The following is a 19,512-nucleotide window of genomic DNA, read 5'->3' as shown; positions in this document are numbered from 1 at the left end:
CCAATTTTCCCCTTGCAGTATTTTCAGTAGAACTGAAATTCTATAGAGTCTGACATTGGTGCAATCTTCATTCCTGCCACCTCTGTCCCTACTGCTAGTCCTCCAGCAGAGTGCACTGGTTTCCTTCCGCTCCTCCAAAGTTCCACTTTCCTTAGAGCCTTTGCACTATTGCTCCCCCTGCCTACAGTACTATATTCTCTCTGACTCTTCATCATTTAGATCTTGCTATCTAAAACATCTGCTCAAAGAACTGATCCAAATATGTCTTTTCTCTTATGTCTTTCATATGATGACCTTTTTTTCCCCCTAAGAGCTCTTATCATAGTATTGTTTATTTATTTGAATTTATTTACTGTCTGACTTCTCTAGAATGTAAGCTTCATGAGAGTTTTCTTTCACTGTTTTGACAGTACCTGGAATGAAGCAGGTCCTGCTCAATAAATATTTGTTGAATAAATTAAGTCCCATGATAAGTTTTGTCAGTAGACTGACTAAGAAATAGAGCAATCTAAGTGTTCTGTCATAATATGCCTACTCCTTTGCAAAGAACAGTGGGAACTTGAGCTTCCATCTGGTATTGGCTGCTAACCTATTGTAAAAAATATCAAATTACTTATTTTCTGTCTTTCCATATCTGTGAATTGTGGACTGATTTTTCAAAAACTTCTGACAGTGCACTGTGTATGTCAGTATAATAGACACTTGGAAAGATACAGAAGAAATGAATGGTGCTCCCGTATTCAGCATATAAGAGAAGAGATCTGTATAAGGAGAAAGGCCTGTGGTTAAGAGAAGTGCCTAGGTATAAATAAATCCTGCCTCTGACACTTGCTAGTTGTGAGACTTCACGCAAGCAATATGACCTCACTGTCTTGTATGAACAGATTTCCTACCTTGTCAAGTGGCTATAAGGAAGAGATGAAATAGATCTTCTATGTTACATGGTCATCGTATAGTAAATGCTCAAAAAATTGCCAAGTATTATGATTATCTCACTAAAATCTTGTAGTTTTTATTTCAAATCTGGCATTTCCTGCTGATAATATAGTGAAAGTGTATAGTATCATACACTCATTTCCAACCATTTGAAGTATAGAAGTGAGTTAAATTATATTTCTTTCCTTTTTATATTTTCTTCTTTTTTTTTTACATTGCTCCTGTCTGGTAAACTATACTAAACCATACTAAATAAAGATATGATGTGTAAAAAGGATACGGTTAATAATAAAATGGAACCTCATATTCAACATGGCTTCTGAACTCAATATTTACATTTTAAAAATTAGGTTAAAAGTTTTTCTATTTTAATAAAGGTGGTAAGCAGCACCTTTCCATGAGTGACAACAGAAAATTACAAGGAATTCAGCGTTCTTTTTATTGTAAATTAACATTAAGGAACTTTACATGAGAAGTAGTAATAAACATTTTCTTGTTCTCATTTAAAGCTCTAAATAGGGGCAGCCCAAGTGGCTTAGTGGTTTAGCGCCACCTTCGGCCCAGGGTGTGATCCTGGAGACCCGGGATTGAGTCCTACATCGGGCTCCCTGAATGGAGCCTGCTTCTCCCTCTGCCTGCGTCTCTGCCTCTCTCTCTCTCTCTCTCTCTCTCTCTGTCTGTCATGAATAAAATATTTTTTTTAAAAAAATAAAGCTCTAAACAGACTATAAATAGACTACAAAAGAGGGAAGTACAAACTATAAGCTTAGAAATAAATGATGCCTGAGTTATATATAACTCCTGACATTCTGAAAGAGTGGGAACATCTTTAAGGAAAATTGTAGAGTATAGCTGGCGCTTAAACTAAAGATAATACCACAATTGCTGCCTGGTCCATATTTCTATGACAAAATGAAATTTTATAGATTTGGTTAATTCTCACTCAGCAATGCTTGTCAACCACAGTTTGCAGTGAAGGAAAAATAGATGATTACAATTCTAGTAACTTCAAATTTGAAGGTTAATATGAATTATATTGCTTTGATAGATGACCACATAACTTCATTATATTTTTTTTTTGTATAATCACAAAGTAAATTTTAAAATTGTTAATCGGTTCTAAAATCCTGTTATATCTTGTGATATACTTATCTAGAAGAGTTATAAATTATTAAACATGCTTTGACAATCTAATTCTTTAGTGACTGTTTCCAACTGGACTTTAAAGTAGGAAAGAGCTACTGTCCAGATTCATGATTTTATATTACAGTCGATGCAGATTTCTATGGAGAGCACAGCCTATGAAGACTTTTCTTTGTTAGCTACCAACTGTGTAATAGCTAACAGCTCCATATAGCACAGAGGAGAGACTTCCCTGGACTTTGTTTTAAAATTGTATTAATCCAGAACTTACTAACAAGAAAACATATTTAAAAAAGGAGTTTATGGTATCTATATAGGAGAAATGAAGACTATTACTCCATACCTAAGATAGTATCTTTATTTCTTCTCCACCAACATTAACAGCCTGGTATACCTGCCTTCGATAACTTTCTCCATGTATCAGGGAGGTTGTCATTGTTTAAAAAAAAGGGGTGGGGGGTCAGGGAACGTGGGGAATCATATTAAGTACATTTCTTCAGACTTTTTGCCAATACATCAGAGTCGTCTCTGATACTCTCAGGACATTTGCTGTGTGTTCAATGAATCAATAGCTGGATTTATTAACAAAGCTGACACATAAAAAGAATCTCATCAAACTAGTGACTTTTATCTACTAGGCGCTATTTCAAGGATAACATTACAGAGTGAAGATTCATATGCTATTTATATACAACAAATAAAATTAACACAACCAAACTATAAAAATTGGACCAAACCCAGACTAATCTGCTTGAAGCACCATTGTACTGTCTTCAGACATACGTCCCTTGCTCAGTATTACATATCGATGCAAAGAAGGTTTTTTGATACTGTTTATTGATAATAAAATATCCAAAAGAATTGTAATGTGTATTTGTTTAAAGAAAGTATCTACTAAAAAAAAAAAGTATCTACTAACATATTCTGTTGCAATTATGAAATAACACATTAAGACAGTTTATGGTAAACTCACCTCTATAATAAAAGAGACAAAGGTCAGAAAGCACGAACCAGCGTTTCTTCCATAGCTTCATGCCAGTACTGTCCTACATTAAATCAACATATTAAAGGATTTTTTTTTCATTTCAGAAAATTCAAATTAATTTCTGATGCATTTCTTTAAAATAAGCTTTTAAGACAAGATATATTTTATATATTCTATACAGAATACCTAACTAAAAAGCCAAAATATGGAGGCAGTTTTCTAGAACTTATGTAACATTAACATTAAGACATTTCCAACTATACAGGTCTCTGAAGAATAATACTGTCATGTAAGAAACACTGTTGAAGCGATCTGATTCAGTTTCAAATTTGTAAGCAATTTGGAATTACTCTTCTGAACACATGTCTGCTAACATGAGGATAATGTAACCATGCAGCAAGCATTGTGTGTATTCTGGTAAGCCAAATTTAAGAAATATGTTAACCTTCAACAAGAATAATATGTGATTTGAAATTATCCCATAGGTACTGTGATTCAAAATGACTGTGAATAAAGGAAACTGAGTATACAAATACATTTCACAAACACTTTTTTCTTCTTACATATACAGTTTGGGTTTTGCTCATCCTGAAAAAAAAGAGTGCCTCTTTGGCAGCTTTTTCTAAGTAATTCCGTTAATAAAAACACCAAGCTCAATCAAAATTACAATTTTAATAAAAATTACCTTCCCACATGCAATAAAGCAAAATTGTAAGAGAAAATGAAACACACTCACAAAGGCAAAAAAGAGGCCAGTATGGATGTGCATTAATAGTTCTTATATATTTCTAGTTGTAACCATCTAAATATAATTTTAGAACTTATATAGGTAAAAATCTTAAAAAGATCTGTCCTTGAAGTTGACAATTACACCATGGATTGAAAAAGATCTTTTTATTGGCATATGGTATTTTCAGTTTCCCAATAATATTCTTTAATGCAGATAATTTAAAACTTTAGACTTTTAAGTGACTGCAAATAAACTCTGTGAAAGTCACACAGGTGTTAGAATATAAACACTCAGGTAGAGAAACTGGTTATACTCTTCCAATACAAATTAATCAAGGGAATCAAGAAACAAGAACAAAAGTCATTTTAAGGAAGTCCCATATCCTCTATTAGGCTCAATATTACATTAAGCTATTTGAACATAATTGGACTTATTAGAAAGACTAGTTTAAAAAAAATTTCAGCTTGGAGAAGTTTAAATGTCAGTCAAAATACAGACGATTTTAAAATGAAAATTAAAAGTTGTATTCAAGTTATATACTCAAATCAACTCAGTGCACGCTGGCCAAACTAATCTGCTTCAATGATTGGGAATTCTCTGGATTTTAAGAGGGCCCTCTTTCAATATGTGTTTAGTTGTTACCCCAACTTTCAGATGGAACAATGTTTAATTAATCTTTCATAACAATTTCATTATGAACTTTAAGGACTATAATTATTAGGTAATCTGAAAGCAATTAGCAATATTTGAACAATTAGCACCATCAGCGACCTAATATTTAACTCACTTTGTGTCATCTATATATGTGTAGAATCAGAGATAGAACTAAGATAGAGGTCTTGAATTCTGAGTATATCGTCTCAGTTATCTAGTGGTCATTTAACTTGGAAATCCAGGTGTAAACCAGAAAGTAAAAAAGAAACAGCATCTGAGGAGTAAAAATAGATGTCAAAAAGTCCAATGAACACACATCCTTACTAATTCCCAATGTACTGGTAAGGCTCCAAAAAGTTTAGTTGTCAGGTTTGCCAAACAATAGAACAATATACACCCCAACTTCTTATTAGGGTGTCTGAGATTGATCTGTACTTAAGCAAATAGCAGATGAGTTAAGAAAAAGAAACAGCACACTTAGGACAGCAGTCTTGAGAGCCTAAAAGTAAAAATCTGAAAAAAATCTAAAAAATTTCAACGATGATCAGATTTATCTGTACATTAAACAGAGAGGTATATAATTGTATATTTAATGATTTTTATAGGAATACAAAAATGAACAAGACCTATGCATGATTTTTCCCCCCACTTAAAGAGTATTTCTGCCTGGATAATTTTAGCATATTATTGCTAACATTTTCACACAGCATATATTTAATTTCAAATCTAGACATACCTAGATTTACACAAACATACACAATCTCCGTTCTAAGTAATCATTACCTTTTCTTTCTTTACTGTTTCCCTAACAGTCCTCAGTGGTAATAAAAAGAATCTAGATGACTGTAACACCTTCCTCATTTTATATAATTGTCCTAGGTACATTCAGCTGAAAAGGTCTCTTTTTATTCCATCTTTCTTTCACATTGAATAGAAAGTAAACAAAAATACCTGTTTATAAAGCCAACCTCGTCTGACCACAGGTGCATTAGGATTCCTTTTAATTGAATTAGATCTCTTTCCAAAATTGTGAACTTTTTTTGAAGCCCGTGAAGTCTAAATAGAAAGGGGCAAAACAGAAAATGTGTTATTAATAGGTGTTTATATTTCATCCGCATAATTTTATCTCTTCAGATTTCTCTGAAACTTGTAAGACTTAATCTTTTCAGGTGAATTATACCAATTCTACTGCCTTTTAGGACTTAATTCTTTCAAGTGTAAGAATTCTGCACAAAGAATTATTTTCCCCCAGGATATTACAAAGAATCACAAATTTTACAATCTGTCCTTTAAAATTGGGACATATAATTTTTTTTTTAAGAAAGAGAGAGAGAGAGCATGCACCAGCCTGTGCACATGAGTTCAGAGGAGCTGAGGGAGGCGGTGGGGGCGGGGGAGGCAGGGAGGGGAAAGAGAGGAAAACAGACACCATGCCCAGCTCAGAGCCCAGCATGGCTCAATTCCTTGACCCTGAGATCCTGATATGAGCTGAAACCAAGAGCCCGTCATTTAGGTGTCTGACTTGATTTCAGCTCAGGTCATGTTCTCAGGGTCCTTGGATCGAGCCCTGCATCAGGCTCCCTGCTCAGTGAGGAGTCTGCTTGAGGATTCTCTCCCTCCTTCCCTCTGGCCCCACCCCTGTTCTCTCGCTCTCTCTCTCAAAATAAATAAATAAATAAATCTCTAAAAATAAAATAAAACGGCACAATGTGTGGCAGTATTTTGTCCTACCTGCTATATAAATTGAATAAACCTTGGGCAAAAATGAACAAATCTTTAAGAATAAATGAAATGTAGGATTTTTTCCCTTGGTATCTGCATTTAATAGTGTTGTTTTACTTAGGGAAAGTAAACTGTCAAGTCAGGTGTCAAGAAAAATACTCAGATATAAAATATAGAACATATCACATCAAGTCTACATGACTGGAAGGATATGTTTAATATTCTGTAGCATTTTCTCCTTTATGGGAATTCTGAACTTAGATGATACCAGATGGATGGTGTTTACTGTATTCTTAAAAGTATACATAAGGATACATAATCTTTTGAAATACTATTATGTTTACCATGAAATTTATTTTGGCAGGAGTGGTAGTGGTAACGAACAAAAACAAAGAAGCTAAATTTGAGTTCTCTATAAAGGTAAGTGATATCAAAATATTTCTAATTTTTGACTTATCTAGAATCCAGCATATTTCACTAAAATTTTGTTTTTTGAAGTTTGTATTAGTATATAATAGAATGTTAAGAACCAATATGAACCACATTTTCCCCAAAGCATGTTTTGTTGATAAATTCTAACTTACTTTTGAACAGATACATGCTTCAACATGATATAAAACTCAAATGGTATACCAGGACCTATTTCTCACCCTGGGCTCCAGCACCCAAACAATCTCGTGAGGCAACCAACATCAACTGTGTGTATGTGTATATCTATTCATCTAAAATAATATGTCACAGGTCATTTTCTTTGTCAATAACTACAAATACGTTCCACTACTTCTGTTCCACTATTTCTTGGAGCTTATTACTATTTACAGGGTAGTCAATATGCTATGCAAGAAAACTTTTTAACTTTTCAAAATCAGATATGAGAAAAATGGTGTCCTTTTTAAATTTTAATTAGCATTTTTCATATTATGAATGAGTTTGAACATCGTTTTCATATATTTAACAGTAAAATTCTACTTTCTTTTCTGGGAAGTGATTTTACATAATTTTCCCATTTAAAAACTACACTGTAATAAGCCTTTTCCTTTTTTTTTTTTTTTTAATAAGCCTTTTCCTTAATGATTCATAGAACTTCATTAATTATAAAGGTATTATTGTTTGTTATATGAAATGTAGATACCATGCATGCATGATAATTATGTATGATTCAATCTCTTATTATTTTCTACTTTGATTTGTGGGTTTTATGTCTTATTTAGAAAGCCCATCTGCATTCTAAGTTTGTTTTTAAAAAGTCTTCCATTGTTTTTTGTAGTGCTTTTATAGTTTTGCTTTTAACATTTAAACACCAGGAAAGCATGGGTGGCTCAGTCAGCTAAGCATCTACTGCCTTTGGCTCAGGTCATGATCCTGGGGTCCTGGGATTGAGCTCTGTGTCCACCTGGGCTCCCTGCTCAGCGGGGAGCCTGCTTCTCCCTCTTCCTCTGCTGCTCCCCAGCTTGTGCTCTCTCATTCTCTCTCTAATAAATAAATGAAATCTTAAAAAACAACAACAACAACAACAACAAAAAAAAACACGCCAGAAAACATTTCAACACCTGATCCATTTGGAAAATTTTTAGTGTAAAGTCTGAGGCACAGATCCAACTTTTCTTCCAGACATTGACTTACTAGCCAGCCTCAACTTATCTTTCATTTCTCTAGGTTTTGATTAAAATATATTAGTGAAGCACTCTAATGCTCAGTTATCCTACTAGCATTTTATGTTATGTAAGAATTAGAAATTATTTACAGTATTTGGAAATTTACATTAACTTGTAATCTACAAAATTTCATTTTAAAAAACATTAAAACAAAAAATTAAAAAAATGTTAAAATGAGCATTTAAAATAGATAACTGTCTATTATTAATTTCTTTACGATAACCATAATTTACTGCAATTGTTCTATTGTATCATTTTTTATTAAATAGAGATTATTCTTTTATTATCCCTTGATTCTCTTGCTATCCATTAATTTAGGAACTGAGAAGCAACTTTAAGGCAACTGTTTATTCAGATTTAGTAATCTATTTTCCAAGAGTCTGATATAATTTTCATATTAAAATTCTAAATTTAAAATTTTAACACTGTGGCTTAAAGTATAAGAAGGAATATCCATAGATTTTTATAGACACAAAAATCTAATCTAGGACACATATATTAAACAATTAATATTTTTCTTTCTGATTATAAAGGAAAACCACCCACCTTTATTTCCATATGACTATGGCACTTACATAATGGATTCTAAATATGTCAGAGTCATCAAGCACACTGGCATACGGTTTCCCTTTGGCAGTAAGGGATTTTACGTTTATTTTTTTAAAAGACTGTCTGCTCAGGGGTGTCTGGGTGGTTCAGTCAATTAAGTGTCTGACTTTTGATTTTAGCTCTAGTCATGATCTTGTGGTTATCTGGCTCCAAGCTCAGTGCAGAGTCTGCTTGAGATCCTCTCTCTCTCTCCCCATATCTACCCTCCCTTTCTCTAAAATAAGTGAATCTTAAAAAAAAAAAAATGTCTGTTCAACCTAGGCATATGTAACAGACAAAAAGAAGGATTTTTATGTCATTATATTAAACTGCATTAAAACTTCAGTTGATACAATAAATTGCCATTTTCCCACAAAAATAGCCATTATATTTGTAAAATTATTCAAAATCTGAACTCTACAATATTTTTAAAAAGTCATTAAATGGGATCCCTGGGTGGCGCAGCGGTTTGGCGCCTGCCTTTGGCCCAGGGCGCGATCCTGGAGACCCGGGATCGAATCCCACATCAGGCTCCCGGTGCATGGAGCCTGCTTCTCCCTCTGCCTGTGTCTCTGCCTCTCTCTCTCTCTCTGTGTGACTATCATAAATAAATAAAAATTTAAAAAAAATTATAAAAAAAAGTCATTAAATTATTAAAATATAATATTAGTTTATATTCTATGCCATTGTTTAAGCTAATTACTTCAAATGTAATTAGGTTCATGTAATAAAAATGAAATGATTATTCTATAATTCTAAGTCCATTAAAAGTAACAGTAATAGCTGCTACCAATTATGCCAGTTATCAATAATTAACAGTAAGCAAAACAACTTACTCTGCCTACAGGGCTCATTGGATGCACTGCATAATCTGAAGTCATGTTATAGTTAGAAGCTTCATTTATCATGCTTATAGGTCGTTCCTTCTTTTCTTCAGATGTCATAGTTGCCACAGTCCTGAAAATATGTCAATGTTAAAACTTGCGATATATGCTAACTGCTTTACAATGAAACTTCCCTAGAGTTAACAATGCTGGTGTCTCACTTTTTCATTTGGATAGTTGGAGCTTAATAAGCTCTAGAGTCAGAATTTAACATGTTTAACTACTTTAAATAAAATTAACATTTCTCCTAAGTACAATACAGGTTAAAATCGTGTTTATTTTAATAAGCACTATTACAGATATTCTACTTGGTCATCAAACTGGAAAATTGAAACTTCAGTTATAAGATTAGCTATTCTAATACTGAAAAAAATAATGATATCAAGAACTATTTTTTTGTGAACAGATTTATAGCCCAGAAAACATTTTCACACATATTTTATTTGAAGGTTACAACAATCCTGAGAAAAGATAATTACCACTATCTGATTTAAGGATGAGAAAACTGAGTTCAAATTAGTTTCCTAATTTGACCAAATTTATAGTTTCTCTGACCTTACATTTCAGACTCTTGAGCTTACTATATCTGTGCTTTAACTGTTGCAAAAACAGCTTCTAAGATTACATTCTTCATGAAAGAAAGCTTTAAGTCATGTTCCTATGCCACCTACACTAAATAGATGGCTTTCTCTTACACTGGACTACAAATATCCAGATAAGATAACTGTTAAATCGTAATATATTAAAAATATGGATAAGAGCAATCTTAACGCTAACACCATTTAAAATGAAGGCATTCCATGAAATTCTTTACTCACTGTTCATTCACTACAAAAATACAATTGTCCTGTGATGGCTGTCCGGTGACTGGATGTTTACAGGTCACTTTCCTTTCATTATGGCTAAAAGAAAAGAGAAAAAGAGAAAATGTATGTACTTCCATATTACAAATGTTTTTCTAATAGTCTGGTAGCAAAACAGTGTTTTCTTTACTGCAACATTTGTGAATAAAAGAGATGAAATTCAAATCTTCAGGTGTTGAAATATCCAAATATAATACCCTTTCTACTATTTACCATGTATACACGTGTGTGAATGCTACTACAGTATTACCATACAGTTAAAGGCACCTCCTACCACCCAAGCCTGACTTCAGTTCTTTCTTCTCACATTTTATAAAGGGAAGTTGATTTTGCTATATGATTATTGCATTTTACATCTGATAGGTGGGTCACAAAGAATAAGTATTTATCTACCTCCACTATTTTGTATCCTAATCTAGGCACATTATAGAGAACTCATAGCAAATTCATATATGGAAAAAATTAACAGTATTGCTATATGGGTACTAATAAAAAATAGTACCACAGGAAAAGTGGTATTTTATGGTGTTGTTTTATTGAAGAATCTTCTTTTATTTCAAAGATTTTATTTATTTATTCATGAGAGACACAGAGAGAGAGGCAGAAACATAGGCAGAGGGAGAAGTCGGCTCCCCACAGGGAGCCCAATGTGGGACTTGATCCCAGAACTCAGGGATCATACCCTGAGCCAAAGGCAGATGCTCAATCACTGAGCCAACCGGGTGCCCCTATTAAAGAATCTTTACATGACTGAATAAACATTTAAGAAGACTTGTTTATTTTATGATACAGTTATACATATGCAGTGGGAAAGGTTATATCTTTCATTTAAAAACATTATGGTCATAGCTTGTTTTATTGCACCTCTCCATATTGTGCTTCGCAGATAATATGTTTTTTACAAATTGAAGGTTTGTAGTAATCCTGCACTGAGTTAATCTATTGGCACTGTTTTTCCAACAGCAGTTGCCTACTTCATGTCTATCACATTTTGGGAATTCTCACAATACTTCAAACTTTTTCGTTATTATTACATTTGTTATGGTGATCTGTGATTAGTGATTGTGACTCACTAAAAGTCCAGATGATGGTTAGCATTTTTTGTACATTATTTTTTCAGACATAATATATAATATATATAATTTCATAATGTAATTTTCAGACATAATGCAAACTTAATAGTGTAAACATAACTTTTATATGCACCAGGAAACCAAAAAATTCATTTCTCATCTTATTGCAATATTTGCCTTATGGCAGTGACAAACCAAACCTGCAATATCTCTAAAATATGCCTGTAGAAGAGTTTCATATTAGTGTCCTTGTAGGTTTTACATTAATTTTATGTCAATATAATAATATCAACATTAGATAAAAGAAGATATATTGGATACTTTGAAGAAATACATTGAAGAACATAAACATATTCATATTTCATATGGATTTTAGTCACTGGTCTTCTAAAATCGAACACTAAGAGTTTTATATAGTTTTACTTTGAGACATTGTATTCTGAAAAGTGCTTGGACAATAAAAACATCAATTAACTGAAAATAGCATCCACTTTAGGAAAAAGAATGTGCTCTTTTTAAACCATTCATTATTAAATATCTCCATCCCTTTAAATCCTTATCTAATGGGTACCCGTATCTATGTAGTGGTCAGGATATCAGAGTGGTCTCCTAGCCAGGTAACCATTGTGGGGCCATATTATTATAATTTAGAGCTTCCAGATATTAGGATTAGCATCTACTGTTTTCCTCCTAGGCAGCATGACAGAGCATAGGGAAATAATGCAATATACACAGGTTTTATTTACTTTCTTTTTGCAATACTGGTTTTTATTGAAAGAATTTGTATATTTCTGTTCTATCTATCTCGCAACCAACACTGACTTTTTAATACTCGCAAGGAGAAACTTTAAGGAAAAAAAAGATGCTATCCTTCCTTTTTTATCATTATGGTATCCTAATTCCTATGCCAGGCTACTTTACTCCCTTTTGCCCCTCCGAATGTTCATTTTGACATAAACTGCATATATTTTTTAAGGCAAAGTGTATCTGCAGTATTTTTGTGTTTCTTAACCATTTAATGGTAAAACTGTGCAACCGCTTTTATTAGTTCCCTATCTTTATTTTTATTTTTTTTGAAAGTTTTTTTTTTTTTTTAAGATTTTATTTATTTATTCATAGAGGCACACACAGAGAGAGAAAGGCAGAGACACAGGCAGATGGAGAAGCAGGCTCCATGCAGGGAGCCTGATGTGGGACTCGATCCCAGGTTTCCAGGATCACACTCCAGGCTGCAGGCGGCGCTAAACCGCTGTGCCACTGGGGCTGCCCATCTATCTTTATTTTTACATGCCACTAACAAAGTTTCTGAGTGATCTTCTAATAAAGTCATTATCTACAAAACCCCCCTGCTTTTCATTGCTGGATTTTGTACAGTGAGGTATTTTTAGGAACATACGTGTTGTATCATAACACAACTGATGACTGTACACGTTACAAACTATTTCTATGCTGCTAAAAGTACATTTGAAACTTTAATAGAAAAGATGCCATTTAAAAAAATCCTTGCCAGAAATTTTATGCTTTTAATGAACAAGAAAGGAAAAACTGGAAAGGTATGATGATACACAAATTTGTGTTTCTAGAGGAATCCTTATAAAGAAGAGATAAAATTCAGGTCTAGATATAAAACATGCTTATAGTCATAGAACAACTAACTATTCCCCATCTTGTCTTTGAGCTCTCTGTGGATTTTTAAGTCCTAACCTAAAATACACGACATCCAGTATTCACCTACTCTTACTTCCTGACTTCTGTGATGTTTTAAGATTTTATTTTTAGGTAATCTCTACATCCAGTGGGGACTAACCCACAACTCTGATATCAAGAGTCGCATGCTCCACCCACTGAGCCAGCCAGGCACCCCTCCCCTATCTGTGATGTTTTAACGTTCTAAAATCTAGACCAGTGGATTTCAACTGGGAATGATTTTATTTCCCAGGGGACATTTGGAAATGTCTAGTAATATTTTTGAATGTCACAACTGGGACTGGTATCTGGTGGGTAGTGGCCAGGATGCCAATAATGTCTTAAAACGCACAGGAAAGCTTTCCACAGGAAGAAAGTATGAAGCCTAAAATGTTAATAGTGTGAGGTTAAGTTAAGCCTAACTTAGACCATCATAGCCTTCTAACAATGAACTCCGCTGAATGAGCCACATTTATTATTTCTTTGTGTTCCTGTCTTTCTCTAGAGACAACAGAGGCAGCAGGAAATAATGGCAGTTGAGAGCACAGATTCTGTTATCAGACCACCCAGTCTTGAATCCAAGCTCTGGCCTCTCGCTGTTAGGTATCTAAATTACCTTTCTACACCTTAGTTTCCTCATTTTAGTACTAATAGCTGGGTCATAGGTTGTTAGTTTATTTTTTTCACAACTGCTCTAGCAGTGAACAGAACATAAAAATCTTTGCCTTCATGAAACTTACTTTATAGTGGAGATGTTTATAAGGATAAAAAGGGTGAGCAGAATAAGTACAGCCCAAGATAGAATAAGTCACTGATAATTGTTACTTTAATTGTGAACTAAGGACTTTCAGCATGTCATTGTCATTAGATTACTGTTCCGTCAACTATTTACATTTAAACAGTTTAAATTAGTACTCACTCAGTAAGTCATCTTTATCCATGTTTTTTGCTTTCTACATTTTTATCCATAGGTCAACTGCAGTGATGATCCTTCTGACCTATCCCCCAGAAAGTCACTAGTAGCCTAATGCTCTGTCACAATACCGGTGTCATTCACCTCACTTCATCTTATCACATAGGCATCTAATGAACTTACATCATCAAAAGAACAAGGGTGAATACAGTACAAAATATTTTGAGAGAGGCCATATTCACATAACTTCTGTTAGCATAGACGGTTTTAATTGCTCTATTTTATTATTAGTTATTTTTGTTAATCTCTTACTGTGCCTAATTTATAAACTAAACTCTACCATAGGTATGTATGTACAGGAAAAAACATAGTATGTATAGGGTTTGGTACTATCTGTGTTCTTAGGCATCCTCTAGGGGCCTTAGACTGTATTCCTTGCAGAGTATGAAGGGACTACTAAACTCAGTATTTATCGTAAAAGAATAAAGTTGTAATCTCTTTTGGTTTTCATGCTTCTGGTAAATGTTTCTGCCCCTAATATGTCAAAAAGACAGATGAGAAAAGTAATTCTAATATAAAAGTTCCAAAGAAAGATTAGCTGTGTTTTTATGGTAGCAAATGCAGTATGTGAGAAGGTTCTTAAATAGTGACAAACAACACTTAAAAAAAGATGGACCAAAATATTCCAGAGAGTTCAGGGCCGAAGGAAACAGGTCATATTCATTAGCTCAATCTGAGGATCATGCACTATCAAAAGCTCTGATAAAAGGGTTGAATCAATGCCATTTTTAAAAAGATATCAAGAAATTGACAAACAGCAAACAAATTGCTTGTTCTCTGGCATTATGCCTTCTTCACTATTACCAGATATGTAATTTAGTAAACTAGAAGATCAAATGCACGACCTGCTTATTTAAAGCCTCCATGGAACTACTTCACTCAATAATAATTTAGTTTTAAAAGATCTTAAGATGAATAAATTAGTATGTGAATAAAATGGTAGGTTTCTATCAAATGATATAAATAAATTAAAAATGACATTGTCTGCTGGAGATAGAATATCCTACCTTATTCCTTTTCAAATCTTGTGTTAGTGAATCAAATAATATATCATGTAGGTAACTGTACTGGAAAATCTGGATGAGGCTGAGTCATTTTAAACAATACTGAAATTTCTAGCAGCCTACATAAAAAGGGAAAGCTGATAAACTACATTGCCCTATAGACGTGTTATGGGAACAGAGCAATTTACTGGTTTGAGTCAACTCTTAGTGGCAGGTGTTTTTATACGAAGAATAAGTTAAACTCTATGGTAGCACACTAAAGGTAGTTGGTATTTGTGTCCCTTTCCAGGGTCACTGGAGCAAGGCATTTTTTTGTTCAGTCCACATTGCTAGTTTTCCTTCGGCAGGAGACTTCTAAGGGAAGATGCCAATGACATCACTAAGGCAATACTCCCTTCTGCACACTAAGTAGATGCATAAAATGCACAAAATGGCACATTTCATATAGAAACCTCAATAAAATTATGGGTTTAGAAAGAGGAAAAAAGATTTTTAAAATCGGATTGTGTGTGTGTGTGTGTTTTGCACTGAGTTGTAGGAGTTCTTCATATATTTTGGGTATTAACTCCTTATCAAATATATGATTTGCAAATATTTCCTCACTTGGTTGGCTGCCTTTTCATTTTATTGTACAGAAACTTTTTAGTTTGTTAGTCCCATTACTTACGCTTCTGTAGCTTTTGCTTTTGGCATCAGAAAAAAAATTTTTAATATTTTAGCCAACTAATAGCAATGTTCTGGATACTTCTTAATATTGTTAATTTTCTCCTCCAGGAATACTTTGTTTGCCTCTGTGTGTGTGTTTGTGTGTGTGTGTGTTAACACCTTTGTTTCATGGCTAATTTCAATAACTGCTTTAATACAAAATCCATTCTTTTTTTAAATTTAAGAAACATCAAAATTGCTATTAACATTGTCAATAACAACCAATATAATTCTTCCAAATAATGCATTTGACAAAGCACAGTTTAGCAGTGTTTTAAATGTGTAGCTGTGGTGATAACATTGACATTTATCCACTGTGCACAAAATTTATGTAGTTTTAGAAAACTGTCTCTTACTAAACTCAGATGCAAACCCATTTGTATGATTTTTTTTGTATTATTTTTTCTGAATCATATGTTTTCCTTATGGGGAAGAAAGGATTCAATTTAGAATAGGAATATAGGATATTGTAGTGGTTTGGCAGTTCTTCTGGCAACTCTGGCAATGAAGCCAGTATCATGACTTATACTTTTACAAGGACTCAACCCATAAAAAGTGCCTCACATTCACAATGCTGTTAGATGGGAGCAAAGAAGAAGAGATGTGGGAACTACGGATGCTATTTAATTCTCAAATTAGTCTGAAAACTATAGACCAAACAGCTCAAATGTGTACTTATAACTCTTTTATTTTTAGTATCCTTCTACTTAAAACAAAAGGGAATACTGTACATTCTCAATTTACCCTTGGTTTCAGTACACTTTCAGATAAAAACACTCTCCAGCTTGTTTTAAAATTGAAGAGCTTTTATCACTAGAACCCATATAGCCTTATCACTTTGAGACTCAAACAGTCTCATATTAGGTTTTAAAAACGTTTGTAGCAGTGAGTTAGTTATTAAATCAACTGGTTCTAACGTAGTTCACAGTAATTTTAAAAATATTGTTAAATGTTAAGTTTGTTAATGTTTTATAGAGATAACTACTTTGTTTTTCTTTTAATAAAAAGGAGAAAATGTTATGTTGAAATCTGACTGCCACAATGACTATGTCTGCAATTTATTTTTAAACTGAAAATACGCTGGCATGGGAAACTGTGACTACAGTCAAAGGCAATGTTTTAAGAACAAAAGAAAAACACTACAAGTGCCCTGCTTTTCTTGAGAGGCTCAGTTCTTAAACCTTAGTTATGTGAAGAAATAACCACTGAGTTAGCAATCTACAAGGCTGTAATTTTTTTTTTTGCAAAACATGAAAAGTATATATTTCCTTTTCTCGCATTTCGTTCTAAATACCATTTGCCTTTAACTTAGAACTAACTGCTTCCAGACATCCTGCCCAAACTTCAGTGATTCATTTACCCACCATCTCCTTAAGGTCTTAACTCTTTATCTTCTCTCCTCTCTCCTCTCAGCATTTAGAAAAATGGGTCATCTCCAATTTGGGGAGGGGATTAAAAAAGAAAGGATTTCTCAGCTGTGAGTACCTCACTCATCCTCATTCCCAGCAGTTAGAATTAAAATCATTACCTTAACGATCGCTATTATTTAAGCATGACGGTGAGTGTGGCTCACACAGTTGTCACACCTGTACTTATGATCCTCACATAGACTTTTGGGAGATATTACTATCTTCACTTTACCAATGAATAAACGGAGGCTCACAGCATTTATAAAACTGACAAAGTCACACTGCTCGCAACAAGGTAATAAGGAAGAAGCAGCCCTGAGGCCTGGACCTAAGCTGTGTCCTTTCAGATCCCCACCTTTCAAACCTGCCCCTGTCTTGACTCTTCTCTGGGCCAATGAGACTTTTCAGTTCTGCTCTACATCTTCTGTTTCTGCTCAATGGTACTAAAACAAAACACTATACCTTCCTTAGAGGTCCTTCCCCTCTTCTGCAGACCAGGGACACACCTTCTCCCTCACCACTTCTCATCTTGCCTCCTTCCACCTCACTGCCTAGCATCACCCCAAGACCAAGTCTATCTGAAGCACTGTAATCAAACTTTTCTCAATTCCAACTTAATTTTAGATTTCCCATTTCTCTTCTATCTTCCTATTCTCTAAGGCTATACAATCACTTCCCACTCTTAGATGCTCAGACAAAATTATCACAACATAATCATAAACGTGGTCACACACTTCTCAATTATAACAGGTACCAAAGAATTTAAGTACAGATAGCAGCAACTGTAAAGCCTGGGTTTTACAAAAGCATCCCATAGGAACTGAAAATTTTGCTTTTCCCAGTGGGAAAATATGAATGTGATGTAATGCTGCAAGTACAGAGATGAAAGCATTATTACAGAGTAAGAACAATAAAGAATTAAAAATATAAGGCTCACATACAAATTCACCTGTTTTAGTTTTGGGTTGTTTATAATTTCTAAATCACCTTTTAAACAAAACCTCAAATAAAACCAACATACTCATTTACAATATATAAACACTTTTTAGTAGATTTTAAATAATTTTGGAAGTAATGCAAGAATAATTCAATTAACCCCATGCTAGTTATAAACAAAATTTACCTATCACAGTAATAACTGCTAGATATTCTGAATGTTATGGCAAGGTTACATTTTAGATCACTTGATAAATTACATTATAAGCAAAAAAACTCTAAAACAATTGAGATAATTCTTTCACTCCTAGGTTATTTAGGTGACTCTACGAAGCTTTTAAATGGGAAAGTTAAATGGCATTTAATGGTTAAAATAAATATGATTCTTAGAATAAACACACTAACCCACAAAAGTAATTTCTTGCCAAGTATTCAAGAAAGTCACAATTCTGGTTGCTACCCAGAAATCACCCTATGAGAATATACAACTAAAGACATCTATCTCTATCACTGTCCTAGTTCAGGCTCTTATGTCCTGAAGACTCTTTTAACAGCTTTCAAATTCACATTTTAAGTAGGTTCTCTTCTATTTAGACCATCCTCCTCATTGAACCTTAATTTTTTTTTTCTGTAAAATGGGAACCAAAAGCCAAACAACAATAACAAACTCTACCCCAAAGGACTTTTGCAAGAATCAAGTACTTGGTAGCACAAGGCTGTATTACCTGGACTTAACAAAGTACTCACTAAATATTAGCTAAATTTGAATGTACTAGGAGAGATTTTTTGAAAAGTTAAAATGTTATTTCCTTGCTTTACAAAGTTGTTGGCTCTCTGCTCTGTCTTAAATGTGAAGTACACTGGTTGGCACAGGACTATAATTTAATGAATGAGAAACCTAATAATTTGATCTAAAGTTAAAGTCTACCAGTTAAATAATCTATGCAAAAAGGCATTTGTAAAGCCACCTAAGGGAACAAAAATGATCACAGGGGATATTATAGTGGTTTAAAAGAATACTAATTTAAAAAATTACAGTCACTTGTATAAAAAAGCTTTATTTGCAAAAGTCTAATGGAGTTTTTTAATAAATCTAAGCGGAACTCCAACTCAGAAGCTTGTCAGTAGTTAGAATATTCATCTTAGCATTTAAAAGCAGTAACGTGGTATTCAAAAATATATAACCTGGAATTGCATTAATTCAGGCAATTCTTTTTTTTTTTTTTTAAGATTTATTTATTTATTCATTCAGAGAGAGCGAAGAGAGAGGCAGAGACACAGGCAGAGGGAGAAGCAGGCTCCCTGCAGGAAGCCTGATGTGGACTCGATCCTGGGGTCTCCAGGTTCACACCCCGGGCTGCAGGCGGCGCTAAACCGCTGCGCCACCGGGGCTGCCCAATTCAGGCAATTCTAGTACACCCTAATGAACCCCAATTGCTAATGCTTTATTATAACATGCATTAAATAGAAGTTTACTATATCACTGGTAAGGAAGCAAACAACAAACTAGAAAAGGTTGAATTTAAGCACTATCTCTTCTGTATGTGGTCATATAACACCTTTAAA

The 19,512-nt window shown here is 33.8% G+C and overlaps 1 protein-coding gene across 19 annotated transcripts in view; it reads right to left on the bottom strand.

Moving 5' to 3' along the window:
• The window catches only part of PLEKHA5 (pleckstrin homology domain containing A5), a 243,905-nt gene that overhangs the window by 94,657 nt on the left and 129,736 nt on the right, over positions 1–19,512 (bottom strand). For all 19 annotated transcript variants that reach the window (XM_041735427.1, XM_041735431.1, XM_041735435.1 and 16 more), the window contains 4 exons: positions 10,116–10,199; positions 9,250–9,370; positions 5,400–5,504; positions 3,053–3,125 (listed from right to left, as the gene is read on the bottom strand). In XM_041735427.1, the coding sequence (XP_041591361.1) occupies positions 3,053–3,125; positions 5,400–5,504; positions 9,250–9,370; positions 10,116–10,199 (383 nt within the window). The remainder of the gene's footprint in view (positions 1–3,052; positions 3,126–5,399; positions 5,505–9,249; positions 9,371–10,115; positions 10,200–19,512) is intronic.

The sequence above is a fragment of the Vulpes lagopus genome, chromosome 21 (genome assembly GCF_018345385.1).
Source record: "Vulpes lagopus strain Blue_001 chromosome 21, ASM1834538v1, whole genome shotgun sequence".
Classification (NCBI taxonomy): Eukaryota; Metazoa; Chordata; class Mammalia; order Carnivora; family Canidae; genus Vulpes; species Vulpes lagopus.
The sequence above is the reverse complement of the archived record's forward strand: the minus strand, read 5'-3'. Positions and strand labels throughout refer to the sequence as shown.